The sequence below is a fragment of the Borostomias antarcticus genome (assembly GCF_949987555.1).
Source record: "Borostomias antarcticus genome assembly, chromosome: 8".
Taxonomy (NCBI): Eukaryota; Metazoa; Chordata; class Actinopteri; order Stomiiformes; family Stomiidae; genus Borostomias; species Borostomias antarcticus.
Window position 1 is genome coordinate 12,600,244 of NC_140241.1, and position 20,926 is coordinate 12,621,169.

The 20,926-nt window shown below is 45.2% G+C and overlaps 1 protein-coding gene across 1 annotated transcript in view; it reads right to left on the reverse strand.

Annotated features, from left to right (window-relative positions):
- Nucleotides 1-20,926, reverse strand: part of syngap1b (synaptic Ras GTPase activating protein 1b) — a gene marked incomplete at its 3' end in the record, with an annotated part of 183,912 nt that overhangs the window by 6,781 nt on the left and 156,205 nt on the right. Inside the window, exons 18-20 of the mRNA XM_084442293.1 lie at nt 16,421-16,632; nt 10,799-10,871; nt 3,258-3,319 (exon numbers count right to left, since the gene is read on the reverse strand). Coding sequence (XP_084298419.1) covers nt 3,258-3,319; nt 10,799-10,871; nt 16,421-16,632 — 347 coding nt within the window. The remainder of the gene's footprint in view (nt 1-3,257; nt 3,320-10,798; nt 10,872-16,420; nt 16,633-20,926) is intronic.

Here is a 20,926-nt window from a genome sequence, read left to right on the forward strand (position 1 = left end):
TAATTTACTGTAACATGAACTACCAAACTGTGTCAAATCCACCAATCAAAAGACTAACCCAAACCCATTGACTATTCACCAATGGCTATCAAATCTGTAAAACACTGGGTTGAAACTTGTGATTAGTGCATTAGTCAAAGTTTGGTTTCTTTGTCTATTCTTACCTACATCGGCGCAGAATAACACCATAGTAAATAGCAGATTCATGTCAGTTATTACTTAAATCAAGCTCTGTGTGCAAGCCGTCATATCCAGTCCTGTTCAATGCAGTCTGTGTTGAGGCAGCAGGAAAAGAAAACAGTTGAGTTATTGGGATCGGGAAGCAACGACATGTTTGTGGTAGATTTGGAAAATGGTGTTGAATCCTGTTTGAAGAATGTCACTGTATGGAACCAGTAACTACAAAACGTAGCGACACTACTTGAAAACTTATCATTGGCTAATTATTTTGGACATTAAAGATGATTTTATTTGATGGACGGTGGGTGAAGTCCTAGGATGGAGATGAAGTGCTGGAGCAGGACAGAGAAGAGAAGTTCAAGAGGGTTTTGAGGTCTGCATCCAGTAGGGAAAAGGATCAAAAGAATCAAACTCTTATTAGCGTTACATATCTTGCCAGGTGGGTCCCTTTTAAGTAGGTGGCGTTTCCATCCCTAGAAGATGAACAGAAATTACCCCAAAAGATGACAGGCATACCTTTTCTCTTCTCACTCAGAACCAAAGCATAAAAAGTTGACCAATTCCAACAATATATTAGTGGTAGCTGGTGCTAACAGCTATTCCCATTTTCTATGGTGCATTCAACAGGAAGAGTGGATGGACACAACAATAACCAGTGGTAGCTATACAGTATATTTGCCCGAACTAAATCATTATTGAACCAGTTCCAAAAACAATTCCAACAGACCCTCAATTAACTCAGTATCCAAGCTTAACTCAATGTGTTAGAGACTAGGTCATTATATGGTAAAACGTGTTTCTGGCACATAGTCCCACGGTTGGGTGGTGGTGTTTAAAAGCTGCAGCTAATGCAAGTTAGGGATGCTCAACACTCAGTGGTCTGGTACTGTATTGTAATGTCAGGTGCATGGTGGGAAAGTTGGCTGACAGTCATCAAACACACAGACCTTCACTTATTGCATGTCTGTGAGATATTGACTTTTGCATAGATTATTTCAAACTCCACATAAAAAATTAAATCATTCTCTTCAGGGAAGACAGTAGATGAAAATAGAGAGTAAACTAGGTTTGCAACATACTGAACAACTCTTATACTGTACCAAACAACAACCAAGTAACTCATTAAGCACAATAAACGTACACATCTACAGTAAATACACAGAATGCTTCTCATCCTAAAAAAAAAATCACACTGTTGATGACACACTTTAAATTAAATTCACAATGACAGTCCATGGACATCGGATCAACTGAAGAACCAACTGAGGTGCTCAGGTGCAATTATAAGATGCACAAACACACACACACACACACACACGCACACACACAGACACACACACACACACACACACAGACACACACAGACACAGACACAGACACACACACACACACACACACACACACACACACAGACACACACACACAGTACTACATTAAGACACTCTCACAGAAACACACAGACATAAATGCACACAGATAGTTAATTTTCAGGGGGGATCGTGTCAGATACGGAGATTTCCCATAATTCCCGTCATTCTATTTTAGGGCCTGGTGGCCGTGGGGATGCCTCAAACTGATGGATATGTTGATGACTCACTGTGGCGTGTGGCGTGGAGAGCATACAGCACGCCGGGAGTCTGTATGCGTCTCAGCTTGAGCAGGAGTAAACGTTTGTGCTGGTGTGTGTGTGTGTGTGTGTGTGTGTGTGTGTGTGTGTGTGTGTGAATGCCTCTCTGTGTAGGTGATAAGGTGATGAAGCCATCAATGTTTGCACATGGGTGTGATCCAGGGGAAAATATGTACATTATTATGTTGATAATGCTAACTACATTAACAACTGTCATGTAAGTTCCACCATGTAAGTCCTAGTTTCTGATCCGTAATCAAAAACAAAAACAAAAACAAACAAAAGAATAAAGAGTGAAAAGATGCAGGTGTTGAGTGTGTTTAGGGAGCGTCGCAGCTGCCAACATTTGATCATAGCGGAGCTTTGGAATCAATGGTAAACCACTGATCGCTCGTATTTCTCTGCATTTCATTTTAGAAATTCCGCTATCAAACCTGAAGTTTGATAGTTTGAATTCTGAGGTAAGCACTTTACCCCAATGCAAAGAGTTACAGGAAGGTCTCCGTATATGACTGAACTTGAGCAAATAATGTCGGCACATTTTGTCTGTTCAGTGTTTTAACAATGCTTTATGTGAGCCATAATGCTTCTGCTTCTACAATAGAAGTTTTGGCAAATCTGTCAGGTTCAGGGAACACCCCCTCCCTCTCCCCAAAGAAAAGGGGGGGGGGTAAGATATAATATTACATACTCCCTATCATCTGCCCATAGCATTGCAGTACTTTTCATACCACTAAATGTAGGAATCTTCACTATCACTATCACGCAGAAACTAAAACCAATCGGATCAAAATGATCAAAATCATACGAACAGTGAGGAATAAGAAAAAAAGACTTCTTAAAGGAAAGACTGTGCTAACAGGGGTTTTCCTGTCCCGTAACTGATGTGTGTTCTGACTGGTTAACGGTTTTCCTGTCCCGTAACGGATGTGTGTTCTGACTGGTTAACGGTTTTCCTGTCCCGTAACTGATGTGTGTTCTGACTGGTTAACGGGTTTCCTGTCCCGTAACTGATGTGTGTTCTGACTGGTTAACGGTTTTCCTGTCCCGTAACTGATGTGTGTTCTGACTGGTTAACGGTTTTCCTGTCCCGTAGCTGATGTGTGTTCTGACTGATTAACGGATTTCCTGTCCCGTAGCTGATGTGTGTTCTGACTGGTTAACGGTTTTCCTGTCCCGTAACTGATGTGTGTTCTGACTGGTTAACGGTTTTCCTGTCCCGTAACTGATGTGTGTTCTGACTGGTTAACGGTTTTCCTGTCCCGTAGCTGATGTGTGTTCTGGCTGGTTAACGGTGGCGTGAGTGGGCGGGGTTGGGCGTGAGGTCACAAGCATTGCACACAGACAGTGAGGCACACAGAGAACAGCGGAGGAGCGCGGGGTGCAGATGCATCATGGGAGGACGGGGTGTAACAGAGGTGCACGGAGGCGTCCCTGGTTTGGTTATTACCTTTGCATTCTGGGAGGGACAGGCGCGAGACGGGGCTGCACTACGATGGACGGGCGCCTCCCCTAAGAGAAATCACCGTATCTCGTCAACACAGGAGGAGCGCAGGATAGAGAGAGAGACAGAGAGAGAGAGGGGAGGAGGAGGAGGGGACAGGGGGACAAGGAAGCCACTGAGGGACGTTAGGAGGACAGAGAGGAGGGGTCAGGAGTAGTAGGAACACTCGCCAGCCACATGAACAGTACACACACACACACACACATTACATACAGCACACTTATAAACACAAAAGACGCACACACACACACACACACACACACACACACATAGATAAAGCCCCACACTCACCCACCAACACGAGACACCCACCAAAACACCCACAAAAGCCTGAAAGCCCAAGAGCAGCCCGACATGCCAGACCCTTTTACAAAAGTGTTCATGCTTCAACTACGAAGTCGAGGGTGTCGCAACATGCAGTGGTCAAAACGCATCTGAAAGAAGTCCAAATATCAGTCATTAGTCATTAGTCATTAGTCCGTAGACCTTGGATACCAAACTTGACCAAGAAGGTCTCAGCGTCTCTTCTTGGGAAGCTGAAAGGTCAGAAGATAAGGTGAAGGTCATGCCACTGCTTAGCATGCAGTTAAGGCTGATACTGTACAGAACACCTACAACATCTCCACCATGTATCCAGAACACTGGAAGACAAAGAAAGGAGCACACAGATATGAGCATACACACACACACACACACACACACACACACACACACACACACGCACACACACACACACACACACAGTACGATACTCATGAAACACAACTGAGGTGGAATGAGTGGTGCACATGGTAACATGAATGCATTTCATTGATAATACTGAAGAGAAGCACAGAGAGAGGCCCACAGGTGAGGTAACGCCGGGTTCCAGAGGAATCGTGGATGAAAGGCTTATACTGTAACTAGTTACATCACGTTAATGACAAGGCTTATACTGTAACTAGTTACATCACGTTAATGACATGGCTTATACTGTAACGAGTTACATCACGTTAATGACAAGGCTTATACTGTAACTAGTTACATCACGTTAATGACAAGGTTTATACTGTAACTAGTCACATCACGTTAATGCCAGATAAGTGACGGTGATAACAGCAAAATATTAGGAGGAACTAGTATATACAGTACTGTAACCAGGAGCTAACACCTTTCCTCATCATCCCCCACAAAAAAAGAATACATCCTAACCTGAAAAGGGCACCACACCAGGCCTGGTAGACGCTTCAGCTGCCCAGCGGACGAGGCCTTCCTGCCACACAGCATAATGTTTGTGCTCAGTCTGTTTGCAGGTGAGAGCTTAATCTTTGAAAAACAGAATCAGGTCAAGCTATCTAGAATATGTGATTCATATCTAGGCCTACATTATTAATGTTTAGTGAATATCGTTTGGTGGGTTGTGATTGACAGTTCAAGGTGATTGAAAGGCTACCTGTGCCTGTTCTACTTTGAGTCCAGTCTGTAGACATACAGTACCGCCTTCCTGTCCAGAACCTTCCACTGGGATACCATCGTTTTGGTTCTTCCCTTCAGTTATCTCAACACTATACATGCTGTCCCTGAGCTTCACAGGCACATAACCCATCTCAACGCAACAAACAGTACACAATCCACAGATTCCCCAACAATATAATGAACTATACTGTACATGAGCACCGCAATGCAGAATTAGCTTAACTTGCTTTGAGGCCTCCTTATTTGGTCCAAATAACTAAACAAACTTACGGTAAATGACACTCCTAACCAAGACTATTAGATTAGTATGAGCTAATAGACCTTTCCTATTCAGGCGGCAAGTTCCACCCCCCTAGTTACTGTTGCTATGTCCCAGAAGCTTTGGAGCAACTTAATAAAATGTCCACTGAACAGCACATACCTGATGATTCTCTCAGGGATTCCTGACAATATTGCTGTATGCTATTTGACAAATGCCACTACTTTGTCTAAGAGAGTTCTACAGAAAGGCCTGAACTATTTTACTCAAGGATATATCCACGAGATTTGGATTTCAGATGGAGCAGGTGAAGACATAAGAGTTGATGCTAGGTGTTATGTCTTAACCCACACCTGGCCCCCCGGGTGATTACTGTTTTTTTGCTTCCCTCTGGAATATGTAGGGGTGGGTCATGTACCCACCTCCCTTGTTCTCTGTAAAGCGCATTGTGTTGCCTCTGGGTATGAAATGCGACATACAAATAAAGCTTTGATTGATTGATTGATACCAAGCCATCCATGCCACTGGCACATCTTACCCCTCCGACCTCATCACCCTGTCCTGCCCTACACGCACCCTCCGCTCCTCCAGCTCCATCATCCTCCAGCAGCCCCCCTACAGGCTCAAAACCACGGGAGCCAGGGCCTTCAGCTGTGCTGCTCCATGGCTGTGGAACACACCCCCAGACCCAATCAAAGAGGCAGAGACTCTCAAGACCTTTAAAGCTCTCCTCAAAACACACCTTTTCAGACTGGCATTTAAAGACTTGTGCTGACCCCCCCCCTCCTATTTTTTCCCCCTAATACAGATTTTTTTTTCTTTTTCTTTGTATTTTACTATATTTTATGATCCTTTTTTTATGTAAAGCGTTTTGAGCTAGAATTGCGCTCAATATAATCGATTTATTATTATTATTATTATTATTATTATTATTATTATTATTATGTGGAAGACACAGACGCCTCACAAACTCCAAATTGAAATTCATCAGGACAAAATCGAGGAGTCTAACTGCAAATGTAAAGCAGGGTAAGTAAGTTAGTGGCATCCATTCTTAGAAAATAAGCCTGTGAAAACGATCTGTTAAAAACTAGATATGGGCTAATTAGCTACTGTACATCAAGCACCTACCGTTACTAGCTTCGTAGCTTTTTGTATGGGCACTGTTGTAAACTGATGTGTGGAGGGAGGTGTGGAGTATCAAGCAGCTTGTTTTCTTATAACATTATGGTACAGCAGCCTGCAGGCCGGTTTTCTGTAGGTTTTAAAAACATTTCCTTGAAACTAATGTCTAATTTATGAACAAAACGTGGGGCAAGCTTTGTTTGTGGGACTTAAGAAATCAAGCAACCATATTGGTTATTATTCTCCATGTGATTGACAGGTTGGAAAAGTCTATTGCAAAGGCCCCCGACACCCCCACCCAAAAGCACTCAACACAGAGCCTGCTGTGATCACAGTGGACAGGCAGCTCACTGTAGATGTTAGAAACCCAGGGCTGAGTAGCTTGGTCAGGGAGACATGAGGACGACACGGTTGCACACAGAGCAGGAGATGGAGCATGAACAGCTGAGATGTTTTCCAGTAACGGTGTTGTTAGGTGGTCTTTTTTGCGCTACATAACTCAAAACAAAGGCTAGGCTAAAAGCAAATGCATCGTTATGGACCAATCTATGAGAGGGGTGATGTAGGCTAAGGCCGGATTCATAGTCGACGCAATCTACATAAGCGCAAGCAACGCAAGCTTCGCAAGGCCACGCAAGCTTCGCAAGGCCACGCAAGATCTCGTTGCGTCCTTGCGTGTGTCATGCCGAAATTTGTCACTTGATGCAAGCAATAGTGCAATTCCTTGCGTTTCCACAAAACAAAACACAGAACGCAAGCTCTCGAGTCATATTGGAGCTTGCGTTCACAACGTAGCTTGCGTTGTTTACGTCGACTATGAATCAGGCCTAATGGTCTGTCGTTGCTATACCAAAGTGATGTGCTTGCATTCCTGACATTTCTGAGTAGTTTAATTTTTTTGGCAGATATCTTAGTTACAACCAGATTGAGTTACTGAGGAAGTTTTGTGTTTATAAGCGTGGTATTTATTCAGTTTGGGAATCCCACGATCTCTCCGAGCTTTAGCTAGCTACTAACGTTAGCTCAGGCTGGAGAAACGGTAATCAACGTCAATTTCTGAGGTAAACAAACGTGTGAACACTCAGGAATGCCAGGAATATGACCAGGTCGCGTTGGTATACCAATGGCAGACATCACCTGGGATGATTTCTGGCAACTGGACACATTTTGACGTGGCAGCTCCCAGCATGAACCACAAACAGCTGACATGAAATCAAACCATACTGTTTTAGCTTAATCATAAATGCAGTCGGGACAGACTGGTCAATGTCCAGCTGTGCTGTACAAAGGCGCTGAATCAACATCACTTCAGCGCTGACATTTAAATTCAGGCCTTATTTTGGGGCAAGAGGAGTGAGGCTTTGGGGTTACTACCCGGCAACCCCCTTCAAAGTCAACCACACACTGGCCTTGGTGGGCGACCTGGAAGCACAGAAACACACAGTACATCTAGACTAGGGTTTCCACCCTCAATGTGGAAAAATAAGGGACACCTTGCCAGCAGCCCCATACCCGCGGGACACAAATCAAGCAGGGGTCTGGGGTCCTCCCCCATGAGATTATGAGTGTCAGACACATCATTTCCTGCATTCTAGTGAATTTGCACCAATTTAAATTGTATGCATCAGGGTCAAAGTCCTCTGTTACTCATCATGAATGAAGGAAATAAATAGCCAATAAGAGTAATAAGCACAGTTTATATATTAAGGATCAAATCAATAAACATCAGATAGACATGGGCAAAATGTTTGGTCTGATAAGATTGGAAATGGACGACCACTGAGACCAGACATTGGCATAATAGTTGTTTATAAGTTTCATCATCACTGTAAATTAAAGTCCAGCGATAGGCTGACTTCAATCATGACGCCGTTCTATTACCGTACCTGGTCTAGTTAATCTAGATTAGGGTAACACTAGTCTAGATTAGGCTAACGCTAGTCTAGATTAGGGTGACACTAGTGTAGATTAGGCTAACGCTAGTCTAGATTAGGGTAACACTAGTCTAGATTAGGCTAACGCTAGTCTAGACTAACGTTAGACTAATCTAGACTAGCGTTAGCCTCATCCGAGGTCCCACAGTAAATCGAGGCTAGCGTTCATTAGCCTCTTCCCAGGTCCCTCAGTAAATGTAGGCTAGCGGTCGTTAGCCTCCTCCGAGGTCCCAGCTGCAGAGCCTCCCTGTTGAATTTTAGCCGCTGCCTCCTCCTACCGGGAGCTAGGCACTGAACCAGAGAGTAGCAGGGGAAATGGGTCGGATCACTTCTCGCTGGCAGAACCCCTGGTCCTGCTGGGCTCCGCTGAGGGTTCCTAACAACACAGCCTGAGTCCTGAGACCTGAGAGATGGCAAATGGACCGCACTTATATAGCGCTGTTATCCAAAGCGCCTTACAATGGACTCTTATTCACCCGTTCACACAAAGGTTATTATAGTTAACGAAAACTAACTAAAACTATCTAAAAAATGAAAACCAGGTGTGAAAAAACATTTTAGTTAACTGAAATAAAAATAAAAACTAGGCTTTACAAAAAAACGATAAGTAACTAAAACTGTATTGTGTGTTTATAACACACAACGGTATTGTGTGTTTACAAATGAACTAAAATAAACTAAAATTATAGAGAAAATGTCCTTAGTTTTCATTTTTTTCATTTCCTAAGCCAAGTATTTTGGGCAGATATGAAATCTATCCTGTATCTACCCATGTATTGCTTTATAAATGTTCTTAGCCGGTAGACAAACATACTCCTGGAGCTTGCTCGATCGCCTTATTGAGAGGGGTCAGGGAAGAATTTTTACAGCTCACTTATCTGGCCCCCGGGTGATTACTGTTTTTTTGCTTCCCTCTGGAATATGTAGAGAGTGGGTCGTATGCCCACCTCCCTTGTTCTCTGTAAAGCGCATTGTGTTGCCTCTGGGTATGAAATGCGCTATACAAATAAATCTTTGATTGATTGATTGATCCTCCATTTTTTCTTTTGCTGTGCCCCTGCACAGAAGTAACCTGACGTGCGCCAGATGGTTTGTTTTACACAGTGAAACAACTTGAGCTCACGAGATCAGGATGGTCTCACCAGGCTAGCGCAGAATAAAATAAAATAAAACTAATACTGAAACTAATAAACACTAAACTAAAACTAAGCATTTTCAAAAAATAAATACTAAACTTAACTAGCAAATCTGCTTTAAAACCTAATGAAGACAAAACTGAAATTGAAAACAAAAAGTTAAAACGATATGAAAATAAAAACGAATGAAAAAAGCAAAACTATTATAACCTTGGTTCACACACTAATGGTGGCAGCTGCCATGCAAGGTCATCCCCATGATCATTGGACGACCCGCCCTAATTCCTGAGCCAGCGGCCCCCTGCTGAGCCAGCGGCCCCCTCCTGAGCCAGCGGCCCCCTCCTGAGGCAGCGGCCCCCTCCTGAGCCAGCGGCCCCCTCCTGAGGCAGCGGCCCCCTCTTGAGCCAGCGGCCCCCAGACCTGATCGTGTTCATCCATACGCAGATAACCCTCAGCTGGAGCTTTTTTCCCTGCAACATCAGGAAAAAGGGATTATCTCTGTTGAGACTTGTGTTTGATTGAGATTAGGATAAAAGTGTATGTTTTGGTTAGTGAGGAGGATAAAAGTGTATGGTCAGTATGTGTGTGGCGGCTGTAGCTCAGGAGGTTGAGCGGGTTGAGTAGGGTCGACGGTTCGAATCCTGGCTGCTCCTGACGACATGTCGAAGTGTCTTTGGGCAAGACACTGAACATCAAATTGCTCCCAATGAGCAGGCTAGCACCTTGCATGACAGCTGCTGCCATTGGTTTGTCAATGTGTGTGTGAATGGGTGAATGAGAGGCCTTCATTGTAAAGCGCTTTGTGTGTGTGTGTGTGTGTGTGTGTGTGTGTGTGTGTGTGTGTGTGTGTGTGTGTGTGTGTGTGTGGTGTGTGGTTTGGTTAGCGAGTAGGGCAGGGGGTTTGGTCGTACTGTAGCAGGGATGTGATTTGAAGAGCTCAGATGCTTGCAAGAGACATAGGAGGCTGTTGTAGTGCACTCACACACACACACACACACACACACACACACACACACACACCACAGGAAGCGGACAGCTATTATAGCGTGACTCATGGTTGAATGTGGGCGTTTGATTTGACAGAAGGTGTGGCCTTGTGAAAGCAGAGCGGGAGGAGACGGTGAGTGTGGACACTGGAGACTTAGAGCACCTCGCTAGTAGCCTCCTCTCAGACACTAAACCTGACTTAGAGCACCTCGCAACATAGCCTCGTCTAAGACACAAAAACGCGGATACCTGGATAGCGTGTAGATGATGTTGCATAATGCATTTGAAAGGCATGCTCAAATTAATTAACAATGAGCAAGGGGTGGTATCACAGAGCCAGTTGAGATACCAGAAACTGTCTGCCATCTCAACAGATGGACTGATAGACATGACAGGCATATAAACGGACAGCCTTTTATATTCAAAGGACCCAAGCATGTTGACACACGGCGGGCAGTCACGCCAAAACAGAGAACGAGACAAACAGGTTAGAGGAAAACAAACAAACACACACACACACACACACACACACACACACACACACAGGGAGTCGCACATACTGAGAGAGAGGAGAGAGGGAAGAACACAGACCTGATCAGCGAAAATCCTGGTTTTTGGCTCAATGACTGCTCCTCCCCTGATCTCGTCCTCCACAGCCATGAGTCTTGAGAGACAGAGAGAGAGAGACAGAGAGAGAGAGAGAGAGAGGGAGAGGGAGAGGGAGAGAAGGAGAGAGAGAGAGAGGGGGGGGGGAGAATTGTGAGTTCAAGCAGACATAAAGTAGCTAGGCAGCATGGAGAGATTGAGCAGGTGAAATTGGAACTGTCATCTTCAACCAAAATAGGTGTGTGGATCATCCTCCTTGTCAGGCCCCATGTGTGATAAAGCTGATCCAGGACCGGAGGGGTGTTTTGAGACAGGAGGTGTTTTGGTATTTTGGTCTCTGCTGGACAGCGTTCTGTTTAGATCCTGTGCGTGATAGCGTTCTCGCCCCCGCGGGATTCATTGCAGTATTTCTGTCCAGTTGAGGGGATTTTCAAATACAATCATGGCTAGTCATGTCTGCATGGAGGCGCAGTCACGGCGCTCTGAATAATAGATTGTGATCATCCCAGGGGAATCCCTGAGAAGCCGCGACATGGCCGTCCTGCTGATCACCGGTTCAAAGCCTCAGGCTGTAACAAGCTCATTACTGCAGCGTCCCAGTCCCAGAGGTTCTGGCATGGCCTTCCCCTCCCCTCGCTAGTCTCCGTGTGTCAGGGGGGTCCTCCAGGTGGGGAATGTCAAGCTTTAATTACCCACCTCTGGACTTTCAAGGTCATTGAGGGCAGTGCACTCTGCAGACACGCAAGGTCACTGAGGTCACATGTCAAGTTACAGCCATAGTGTTAAGTCGTCCGGCGTGTTGATCAGAGCTGTTTGTTGATGGCAGTTATTAACGGTGAAAATTTGTTGATATACTGTAACATAATCTACTTCATAACTGCTTGATATTCTTAAAAAAAAAAAGTACATTTCATTACTGATATGATCACATCCCCTCTCCGCCTGCGTGACATCCTTATTCTCCTCAGAGAAACTGATAGGAGAGGGAGTGAACATCCCTGCAAGCTCAGACAGAACGCTGACACAGGGGTAATTAGTCAAATAAACAGGATATGGAACACTGCAGAGACAATAACGTGAGGAACGTTGAGCTGCAGGGAATGCTGCTCTGAAGAAACTCAAACTATGAACTAATACAGCTAAAGGGCCAGAATATGATCGATGCTACTGTCATTCGGAATGGACAGGGCAACCAGAGGATCATATGTTTATCAATTCCCAGTGTCAGTTCCTGCCATAGCCTCCACAATAAAAGCCTGATGTAGAATCCCTGCACTGTGTTTCTCTCGTCACATGGGCTAGTGCTTAACATTAATAAAGAATGAAAATCCACAGGTGAAGTTTCAAACATAGGCGTTTGGATGTTTTATTCCATAAATTAATGTACAGTGTTGATTTATTTTACAAAAAGTAAGAGGGGATAAAGTAATCAGAAGCACTGACAGAAACATTAGCACTGTCTCAGAAACAAGGGAATGGCACACGGGCATACAGCAGAATTGTTGACATGACTTCAAAAAGGCAGACAGTGATCCACATGGGTGATATGCTCCAAAAATAAACCTGTATATCCATTTACGCTTCAAGTAGTGTGCTTGTGAGGTCAAGTCTTACATGCAGTCAAAGCAAAGCGGGAATTTATCAACATGAGGTCACTAGCAGGTCATGATGTCTGGATTTGCAGCTACCAAGAACAAGAAGGCAGGGGACAGAGGTATCAGATTAGGGTCAAAGGTTACCTGACACATGACAGTCAACCCCTACCATGTGCTTCTCTGAGCCATGTGATTCAATATGGCTTCCCTGCACGGTGCCAAGCCACACATCTCATATCACATACTAACAAAGTGTAAAAGCAGTTTTTCATGTAATATAATCTATTCAGCCTACAAATGCTTGCTACCAAAAGAGAGATGGTATTATGATACTGGAACAAAGGCTATATTCTACCTTTCTTGAAGAGTTAATTTCCCTTTTGATAATAAATCGTACAGTACAAAATTCTCTCAAAGCTCTAACTTTCATAAACAAATATATTATATTGATCACCATGTCTCTGGACATCACTAATAGCTGCAGATCAAAACTTAAATCAAACATATACAGCAAAATCATATAGATATAAATCTTAATGATAATAATAAATGATATAGTGAATTATATCAATATCCATCTTTGTCTAATTTTGGAAATGTAGAGCAATTCACAAACACTGTACAAATATGCCTAAATCAAAAAGAAACATTTGAAACAGATTTGTGCAGAACATAATGCTGTATCTATCATATTTAGGGCTTTACAGTATCCAAGGTCAAAATATAAATCATTCAATTGGGTTAAATTGATCCTATCAATGGCACCTGATGAAAGCCTGGACTAAAACAAGGACTCGGCCGTCAGAAGGAACCATACACTGAACAGAGCTGAAGAGAGAAAAGCACTTCAGAGTTTCCATGTTTGTTTTGTGTCTACTATGGCGTGTGACTACTAAGGGAACTTCTATCTGTATATATGTCCATGTTTGTTTTGTGTCTTCTATGGAGTGTGACTACTAAGGGAACTTCTATCTGTATATATGTCCATGTTTGTTTTGTGTCTACTATGGTGTGATGACTACTAAGGGAACTTCTATCTGTATATATGTCCATGTTTGTTTTGTGTCTACTATGGTGTGTGACTACTAAGGGAACTTCTATCTGTATATATGTCCATGTTTGTTTTGTGTCTACTATGGCGTGTGACTTCTAACTGTATATATTTCCCGGTTTGTTTTGTGTCTACCATGGCGTGTTACTACTCAGGGAACTTCTGTCAGTATATATTTCTTTGTTGCTCAGCTACCTATGGCAAGATAATTTTGCTGATTAGTGCAGGTGTACCATATTCATGTAAAGTATAGATGTAGGTAATGTACTGAAGGCAGGGAAATACTTTGTTGATATGTTTCTAAGTGTATGTGTATACATGTACTATATGTACCTGAGTGGATACTGTAGGGGTACTGTAAATGCATTTTTTCTGTTCATAAAGATGGTCTAGTTCAAACTATTATTGCACATCTCTTACGAAAAGAATTTGCTATTGCAGTAGATTAAAATATTCACAATTTATAATTTCATTGATAATATTACAATATAATTCACAAATAGTATCTCAGTATATTATCACGGGTATGGCTCATACAACACAGACTTGGAAAGGCTATGAATAACATATTCAAAAATAGTTAATTACGCTGTACAATCTGTCATCTTCCCTTCAAGATACAACACTTACACAGCACTCCAGTAAACTAGATAGTTCAGATCAGATAGTTCAGACCTAACAGCCGAGATGAGACGAAACTGGTCAGTGGTAGAATTGTTTTGGCAAAACACGCTCAGATCACAACGGTAAGAACCTGAAACAGCTACAGTTGGCCAGCTACCCAGATTGTCCTTGAGAAAACAACTGTTGATGTTAGCTAATGTATGCTGGGCGATCCAGTCCAGCAGTAAAGCTAGTTTTAACAGGCTTACAGATCTCCTTAAAACGATCCGCTGTGCCCCTCAGTGCTTTGCTACGATTTGTCATGAGCAGTTGACATGAGACGGTCTAAAAGTAGTTTAGTTGAAGAAAAAAGATATAAAACCGTCAAGTCTCGTCTTACGGCAGCTGTTAGATCCACACTGGGCTTAGCAGACGAAAAAAAAGCTTTCACACAATATATATAATAAGACTTCTTGTTAAAAGAACTTGTAAGACTACTTGAATGAATGATGAAAAGCAACGTCAGAAGTTGTGGTTTGTGAGTGTGAATTTGATTGTAGGAATTCCTTTTTGAGGACAGTGGATAAATCCAATTGCTGTGAACTACAACAAATCAACAGCTGGAGATGTTCACTGGCACATAATCCATGTGCCTCACAGCCTAGCAGGCATTAGAGCAGTGCGCTGGACCAGATCCTGATGAGAGATCGCCTTGTGTAACTCACAGGCCTACCAGCAGCAGAGCAAATATCCATCCATGTGAATGTCCAAGTTGTGCATGCAGATCTCAAGTTAGCGTTTGCTGTCTACACATGTGATAGGTAACTCCTTACTGTAGGACAACAGTCTTGAGGAGTCCAAATCAACAACAGCTGTGAAGCCCAATGACAAAACTGTATCACTTCACAAGTGACACTGACATCCTCTTCTGCCTCATGGCTAAGAGATGGTGTCATCTATGGTCTGTGTTGGGCCTACACAGTCCATTTACTCCCCCAGAGTTCTACAGCTCATCAAACCAGGTCTCAGCCCCCATGTGCATTCTTATGGGAAACTGCTTTGGTGGTGATGTCACTGCTGAAGTCCTTCAGAGAACATGGTTGTATCAGATCACCTGGATCTTAAATGGAAGAACTAGCATGGAGTCCTGTCCTTCCTCAGTCCTTGTCCCATGCTTTCTCTTATAAACATGCCTGCTCCAGAAGGACATTATGGCACCAACTGCTTCAAAAAGTGCAGATAAAGTTTTAATCACATGATGTCGCCTTTTAATCCTCAGTTGTGCTTTTAAATTGTATCTGTTGGAAGAGTCACTCATAGTTGAAGATTATACGAATAATCTCTACAGATCAATGCAGAAACTACTGGGGGAAAAAATCTACCGTGTTCTAAATGCCAATACAAAATGGCTGCAGTGGAGTGCAACAGCACAAAGCGTGTAGAGTTGTGTCTTATGAGAAGGTGGTATGTACAGAGTTAGTATCTGGGGGCGGGGCTTATGGGTGGACGTACTCCATAAACAAAGGTCAGCGGCGCTTCTTCACTCCACTTCTTCTTCCCTGGAATTGATAAGTCGCAATATTCTCTGTGACAATATATCTATCCTTCAATGGCTGATATCAGTTGATTATCAGTTGTGGACTACTGAACGGTTTTCTGAATTGCTATCGATCAATTTGGCGTATATAAAATTGAACTGGAAACGAAAAACATTCAGGTGACCTGAACAGAGCTCACAAAGTTATTAAACCAATACATTTAATCTCTAACCTTTTCAGTCTAATTCTAGACTATCAACTAGCGTTAGTATTCCTGAAGTGATGGTTGATGTCCTGATAGGACACAGCTTGTTTATTATGGTATTAATAAATGACCCCAGGTCTGCTCTTATGGAGAGGCTTGCTATAGTGTCTCTAATAAACCAGCTTGTCTTTAGGCAACACCCTGCCTGCGTGTGCAACAAGGCTCCAGTGTTAAGATAAGTGATTAATCTGCTGAAAAGACCCACTTGACTGCACTCTCTGCACTCTGAATAAGTCGCCAGATTTCAAATCAAAGGTAACCACATACCTACAGGTATGTAAACTGGAACAATACTAACTACACTACCAAAACCATGTCTCTCTCTCTGTCTCTCTCGTTTGTCAGGCTTGTTACTCCAGGGATGTCACACCTACAGTATCTACACTGACCAGCTTATGCCCCCTTAAAATATCACTTTGAAAAACAAAGTGTCCCACTAAATTTTTACAAGGACATATTACAAAGTAACTGAAAACGGGGGCAGTCATTAACCTTAAAAAAACAAAAAAAAACAATCAAAGAGCTCTGCTCTCCTCCACCACCACGTCTATTTACCTGCTAATTATCCCTTTAATCTGGGAGTCTTTCTCCACCTGCTGCTGCCGGAGCCTGCGCTCGCTGTCCTCCAGGCGGCTCTGGTACTGCAGCAGGATCTTGCTGGTCTGCTGCTCCTGGGACTGCAGACGGCGCTCGTACTCCTCCAGTTTCTTGTGTGACATCACCAGGCGCTCCTTCAGGGAGTGGATCTCCTCCTCGTACTCCTTCACCTGCGACCGGGAGGAGCCAGGAGCCAGGAGAGGTGGGAGAGGGAGGAGGATTGAGAAAGAGCGGGAGGCTACACTGATGCATCACAGGAGAGCGACGGTTTCTGATCTCCTGTGGGGGTCATATGGACGATCCTGCCAGGGATCTACTGTGGGGGACATATGGATGACCCTGTCAGGGATCTACTGTGGGGGACATATGGACGACCCTGTCAGGGATCTGGTGTGGGGGACATATGGACGACCCTGTCAGGGATCTACTGTGGGGGACATATGGACGACCCTGTCAGGGATCTGGTGTGGGGGACATATGGATGAACCTGTCAGGGATCTGCTGTGGGGGACATATGGACAACCCTGTCAGGGATCTACTGTAAGGGAAATATGGACGACCCTGTCAGGGATCTAGTGTGGGGGACATATGGATGACTCTGTCAGGGATCTGCTGTGGGGGACATATGGTTGACTGTCAGGGATCTACTGTGGGGGACATATGGATGAATCTGTCAGGGATCTACTGTGGGGGACATATGGACGACCCTGTCAGGGATCTGGTGTGGGGGACATATGGACGACCCTGTCAGGGATCTGCTGTGGGGGAACATATGGACAACCCTGTCAGGGATCTACTGTGGGGGACATATGGACGACCCTGTCAGGGATCTCCTGTGGGGGTCATATGGATGAACCTGTCAGGGATCTACTGTGGGGGTCATATGGATGACCCTGTTAGGGATCTACTGTAGGGGAAATATGGACGACCCTGTCAGGGATCTAGTGTGGGGGACATATGGATGACCCTGTCAGGGATCTACTGTGGGGGACATATGGACGACCCTGTCATGGATCTACTGTGGGGGACATATGGATGAATCTGTCAGGGATCTACTGTGGGGGACATATGGATGAGCCTGTCAGGGATCTACTGCGGGGGACATATGGACAACCCTGTCAGCGATTTACTGTGGGGGACATATGGATGATCCTGTTAGGGATCTACTGTGGGGGACATATGGACAAATCTGTCAGGGATCTACTGTGGGGGAAATATGGATGACCCTGTCAGGGATCTACTCTGGGGGACATATGGACGACCCTGTCAGGGATCTACTGTGGGGGACATATGGATGACCCTGTCAGGGATCTACTGTGGGGGACACATGGATGACCCTGTCACGGATCTACTGTGGGGGACATATGGATGAATCTGTCAGGGATCTACTCTGGGGGACATATGGATGAGCCTGTCAGGGATCTACTGTGGGGGACATATGGATGAATCTGTCAGGGATCTACTGTGGGGGACATATGGATGACCCTGTCAGGGATCTACTGTGGGGGACATATGGACGAGCCTGTCAGGGATCTACTCGTGGGGACATATGGACGACCCTGTCAGGGATCTACTGTGGGGGACATATGGACGACCCTGTCAGGGATCTACTGTGGGGGACATATGGATGACCCTGTCACGGATCTACTGTGGGGGACATATGGATGAATCTGTCAGGGATCTACTGTGGGGGACATATGGATGAGCCTGTCAGGGATCTACTGTGGGGGACATATGGACAACCCTGTCAGCAATTTACTGTGGGGGACATATGGATGATCCTGTTAGGGATCTACTGTGGGGGACATATGGATGAATCTGTCAGGGATCTACTGTGGGGGACATATGGACGACCCTGTCATGGATCTACTGTGGGGGACATATGCATGAATCTGTCAGGGATCTACTGTGGGGGACATATGGATGAGCCTGTCAGGGATCTACTGTGGGGGACATATGGATGAATCTGTCAGGGATCTACTGGGACATATGGATGACCCTGTCAGGGATCTACTGTGGGGGACATATGGACGAGCCTGTCAGGGATCTACTGTGGGGGACATATGGACGACCCTGTCAGGGATCTACTGTGGGGGACATATGGATAACCCTGTCACGGATCTACTGTGGGGGACATATGGATGAATCTGTCAGGGATCTACTGTGGGGGACATATGGATGAGCCTGTCAAGGATCTACTGTAGGGGAAATATGGATGAATCTGTCAGGGATCTACTGTGGAGGACATATGGACAACCCTGTCAGGGATCTACTGTGGGGACCATATGGACGACCCTGTCAGGGATCTACTGTGGGGGACATATGGATGACCCTGTCAGGGATCTACTGTGGGGGACATATGGAAGAATCTGTCAGGGATCTACTGTGGGGGACATATGGACGACTCTGTTAGGGATCTACTGTGGGGGACATATGCACGACCCTGTCAGGGATCTACTGTTGTCGACATATGGATGACCCTGTCAGGGATCTACTGTGGGGGACATATGGACGACCCTGTCAGGGATCTACTGTAGGGGACATATGGACGACCCTGTCAGGGATCTTCTGTTGGGGACATATGGACGACCCTGTCAGGGATCTACTGTAGGGGACATATGGATGAATCTGTCAGGGATCTTCTGTGGGGGACATATGGACAACCCTATCAGGGATCTACTGTGGGGGACATATGGATGAATCTGTCAGGGATCTACTGTGGGGGACATATGGACAACCCTATCAGGGATCTACTGTGGGGGACATATGGATGAATCTGTCAGGGATCTACTGTGGGGGACATATGGACGACCCTGTCATGGATCTACTGTGGGGGACATATGGATGAATCTGTCAGGGATCTACTGTGGGGGACATATGGATGAGCCTGTCAGGGATCTACTGTGGGGGACATATGGACGAGCCTGTCAGGGATCTACTCTGGGGGACATATGGACGACCCTGTCAGGGATCTACTGTGGGGGACATATGGACGACCCTGTCAGGGATCTACTGTGGGGGACATATGGATAACCCTGTCACGGATCTACTGTGGGGGACATATGGATGAATCTGTCAGGGATCTACTGTGGGGGACATATGGATGAGCCTGTCAAGGATCTACTGTAGGGGAAATATGGATGAATCTGTCAGGGATCTACTGTGGAGGACATATGGACAACCCTGTCAGGGATCTACTGTGGGGACCATATGGACGACCCTGTCAGGGATCTACTGTGGGGGACATATGGATGACCCTGTCAGGGATCTACTGTGGGGGACATATGGAAGAATCTGTCAGGGATCTACTGTGGGGGACATATGGACGACTCTGTTAGGGATCTACTGTGGGGGACATATGCACGACCCTGTCAGGGATCTACTGTTGTCGACATATGGATGACCCTGTCAGGGATCTACTGTGGGGTACATATGGATGACCCTGTCAGGGATCTACTGTAGGGGACATATGGACGACCCTGTCAGGGATCTTCTGTTGGGGACATATGGACGACCCTGTCAGGGATCTACTGTAGGGGACATATGGATGAATCTGTCAGGGATCTTCTGTGGGGGACATATGGACAACCCTATCAGGGATCTACTGTGGGGGACATATGGATGAATCTGTCAGGGATCTACTGTGGGGGACATATGGACAACCCTATCAGGGATCTACTGTGGGGGACATATGGATGAATCTGTCAGGGATCTACTGTGGGGGACATATGGACGACCCTGTCATGGATCTACTGTGGGGGACATATGGATGAATCTGTCAGGGATCTACTGTGGGGGACATATGGATGAGCCTGTCAGGGATCTACTGTGGGGGACATATGGACGAGCCTGTCAGGGATCTACTCTGGGGGACATATGGACGACCCTGTCAGGGATCTACTGTGGGGGACATATGGATGACCCTGTCAGGGATCTACTGTGGGGGACATATGGATAACCCTGTCACGGATCTACTGTGGGGGACATATGGATGAATCTGTCAGGGATCTACTGTGGGGGACATATGGATGAGCCTGTCAAGGATCTACTGTAGGGGAAATATGGATGAATCTGTCAGGGATCTACTGTGGAGGACATATGGACAACCCTGTCAGGGATCTACTGTGGGGGACCATATGGACGACCCTGTCAGGGATCTACTGTGGGGGACATATGGATGACCCTGTCAGGGATCTACTGTGGGGGACATATGGAAGAATCTTTCAGGGATCTACTGTGGGGGACATATGGACGACTCTGTTAGGGATCTACTGTGGGGGACATATGCACGACCCTGTCAGGGATCTACTGTGGGGGACATATGGATGAGCCTGTCAAGGATCTACTGTAGGGGAAATATGGATGAATCTGTCAGGGATCTACTGTGGAGGACATATGGACAACCCTGTCAGGGATCTACTGTGGGGACCATATGGACGACCCTGTCAGGGATCTACTGTGGGG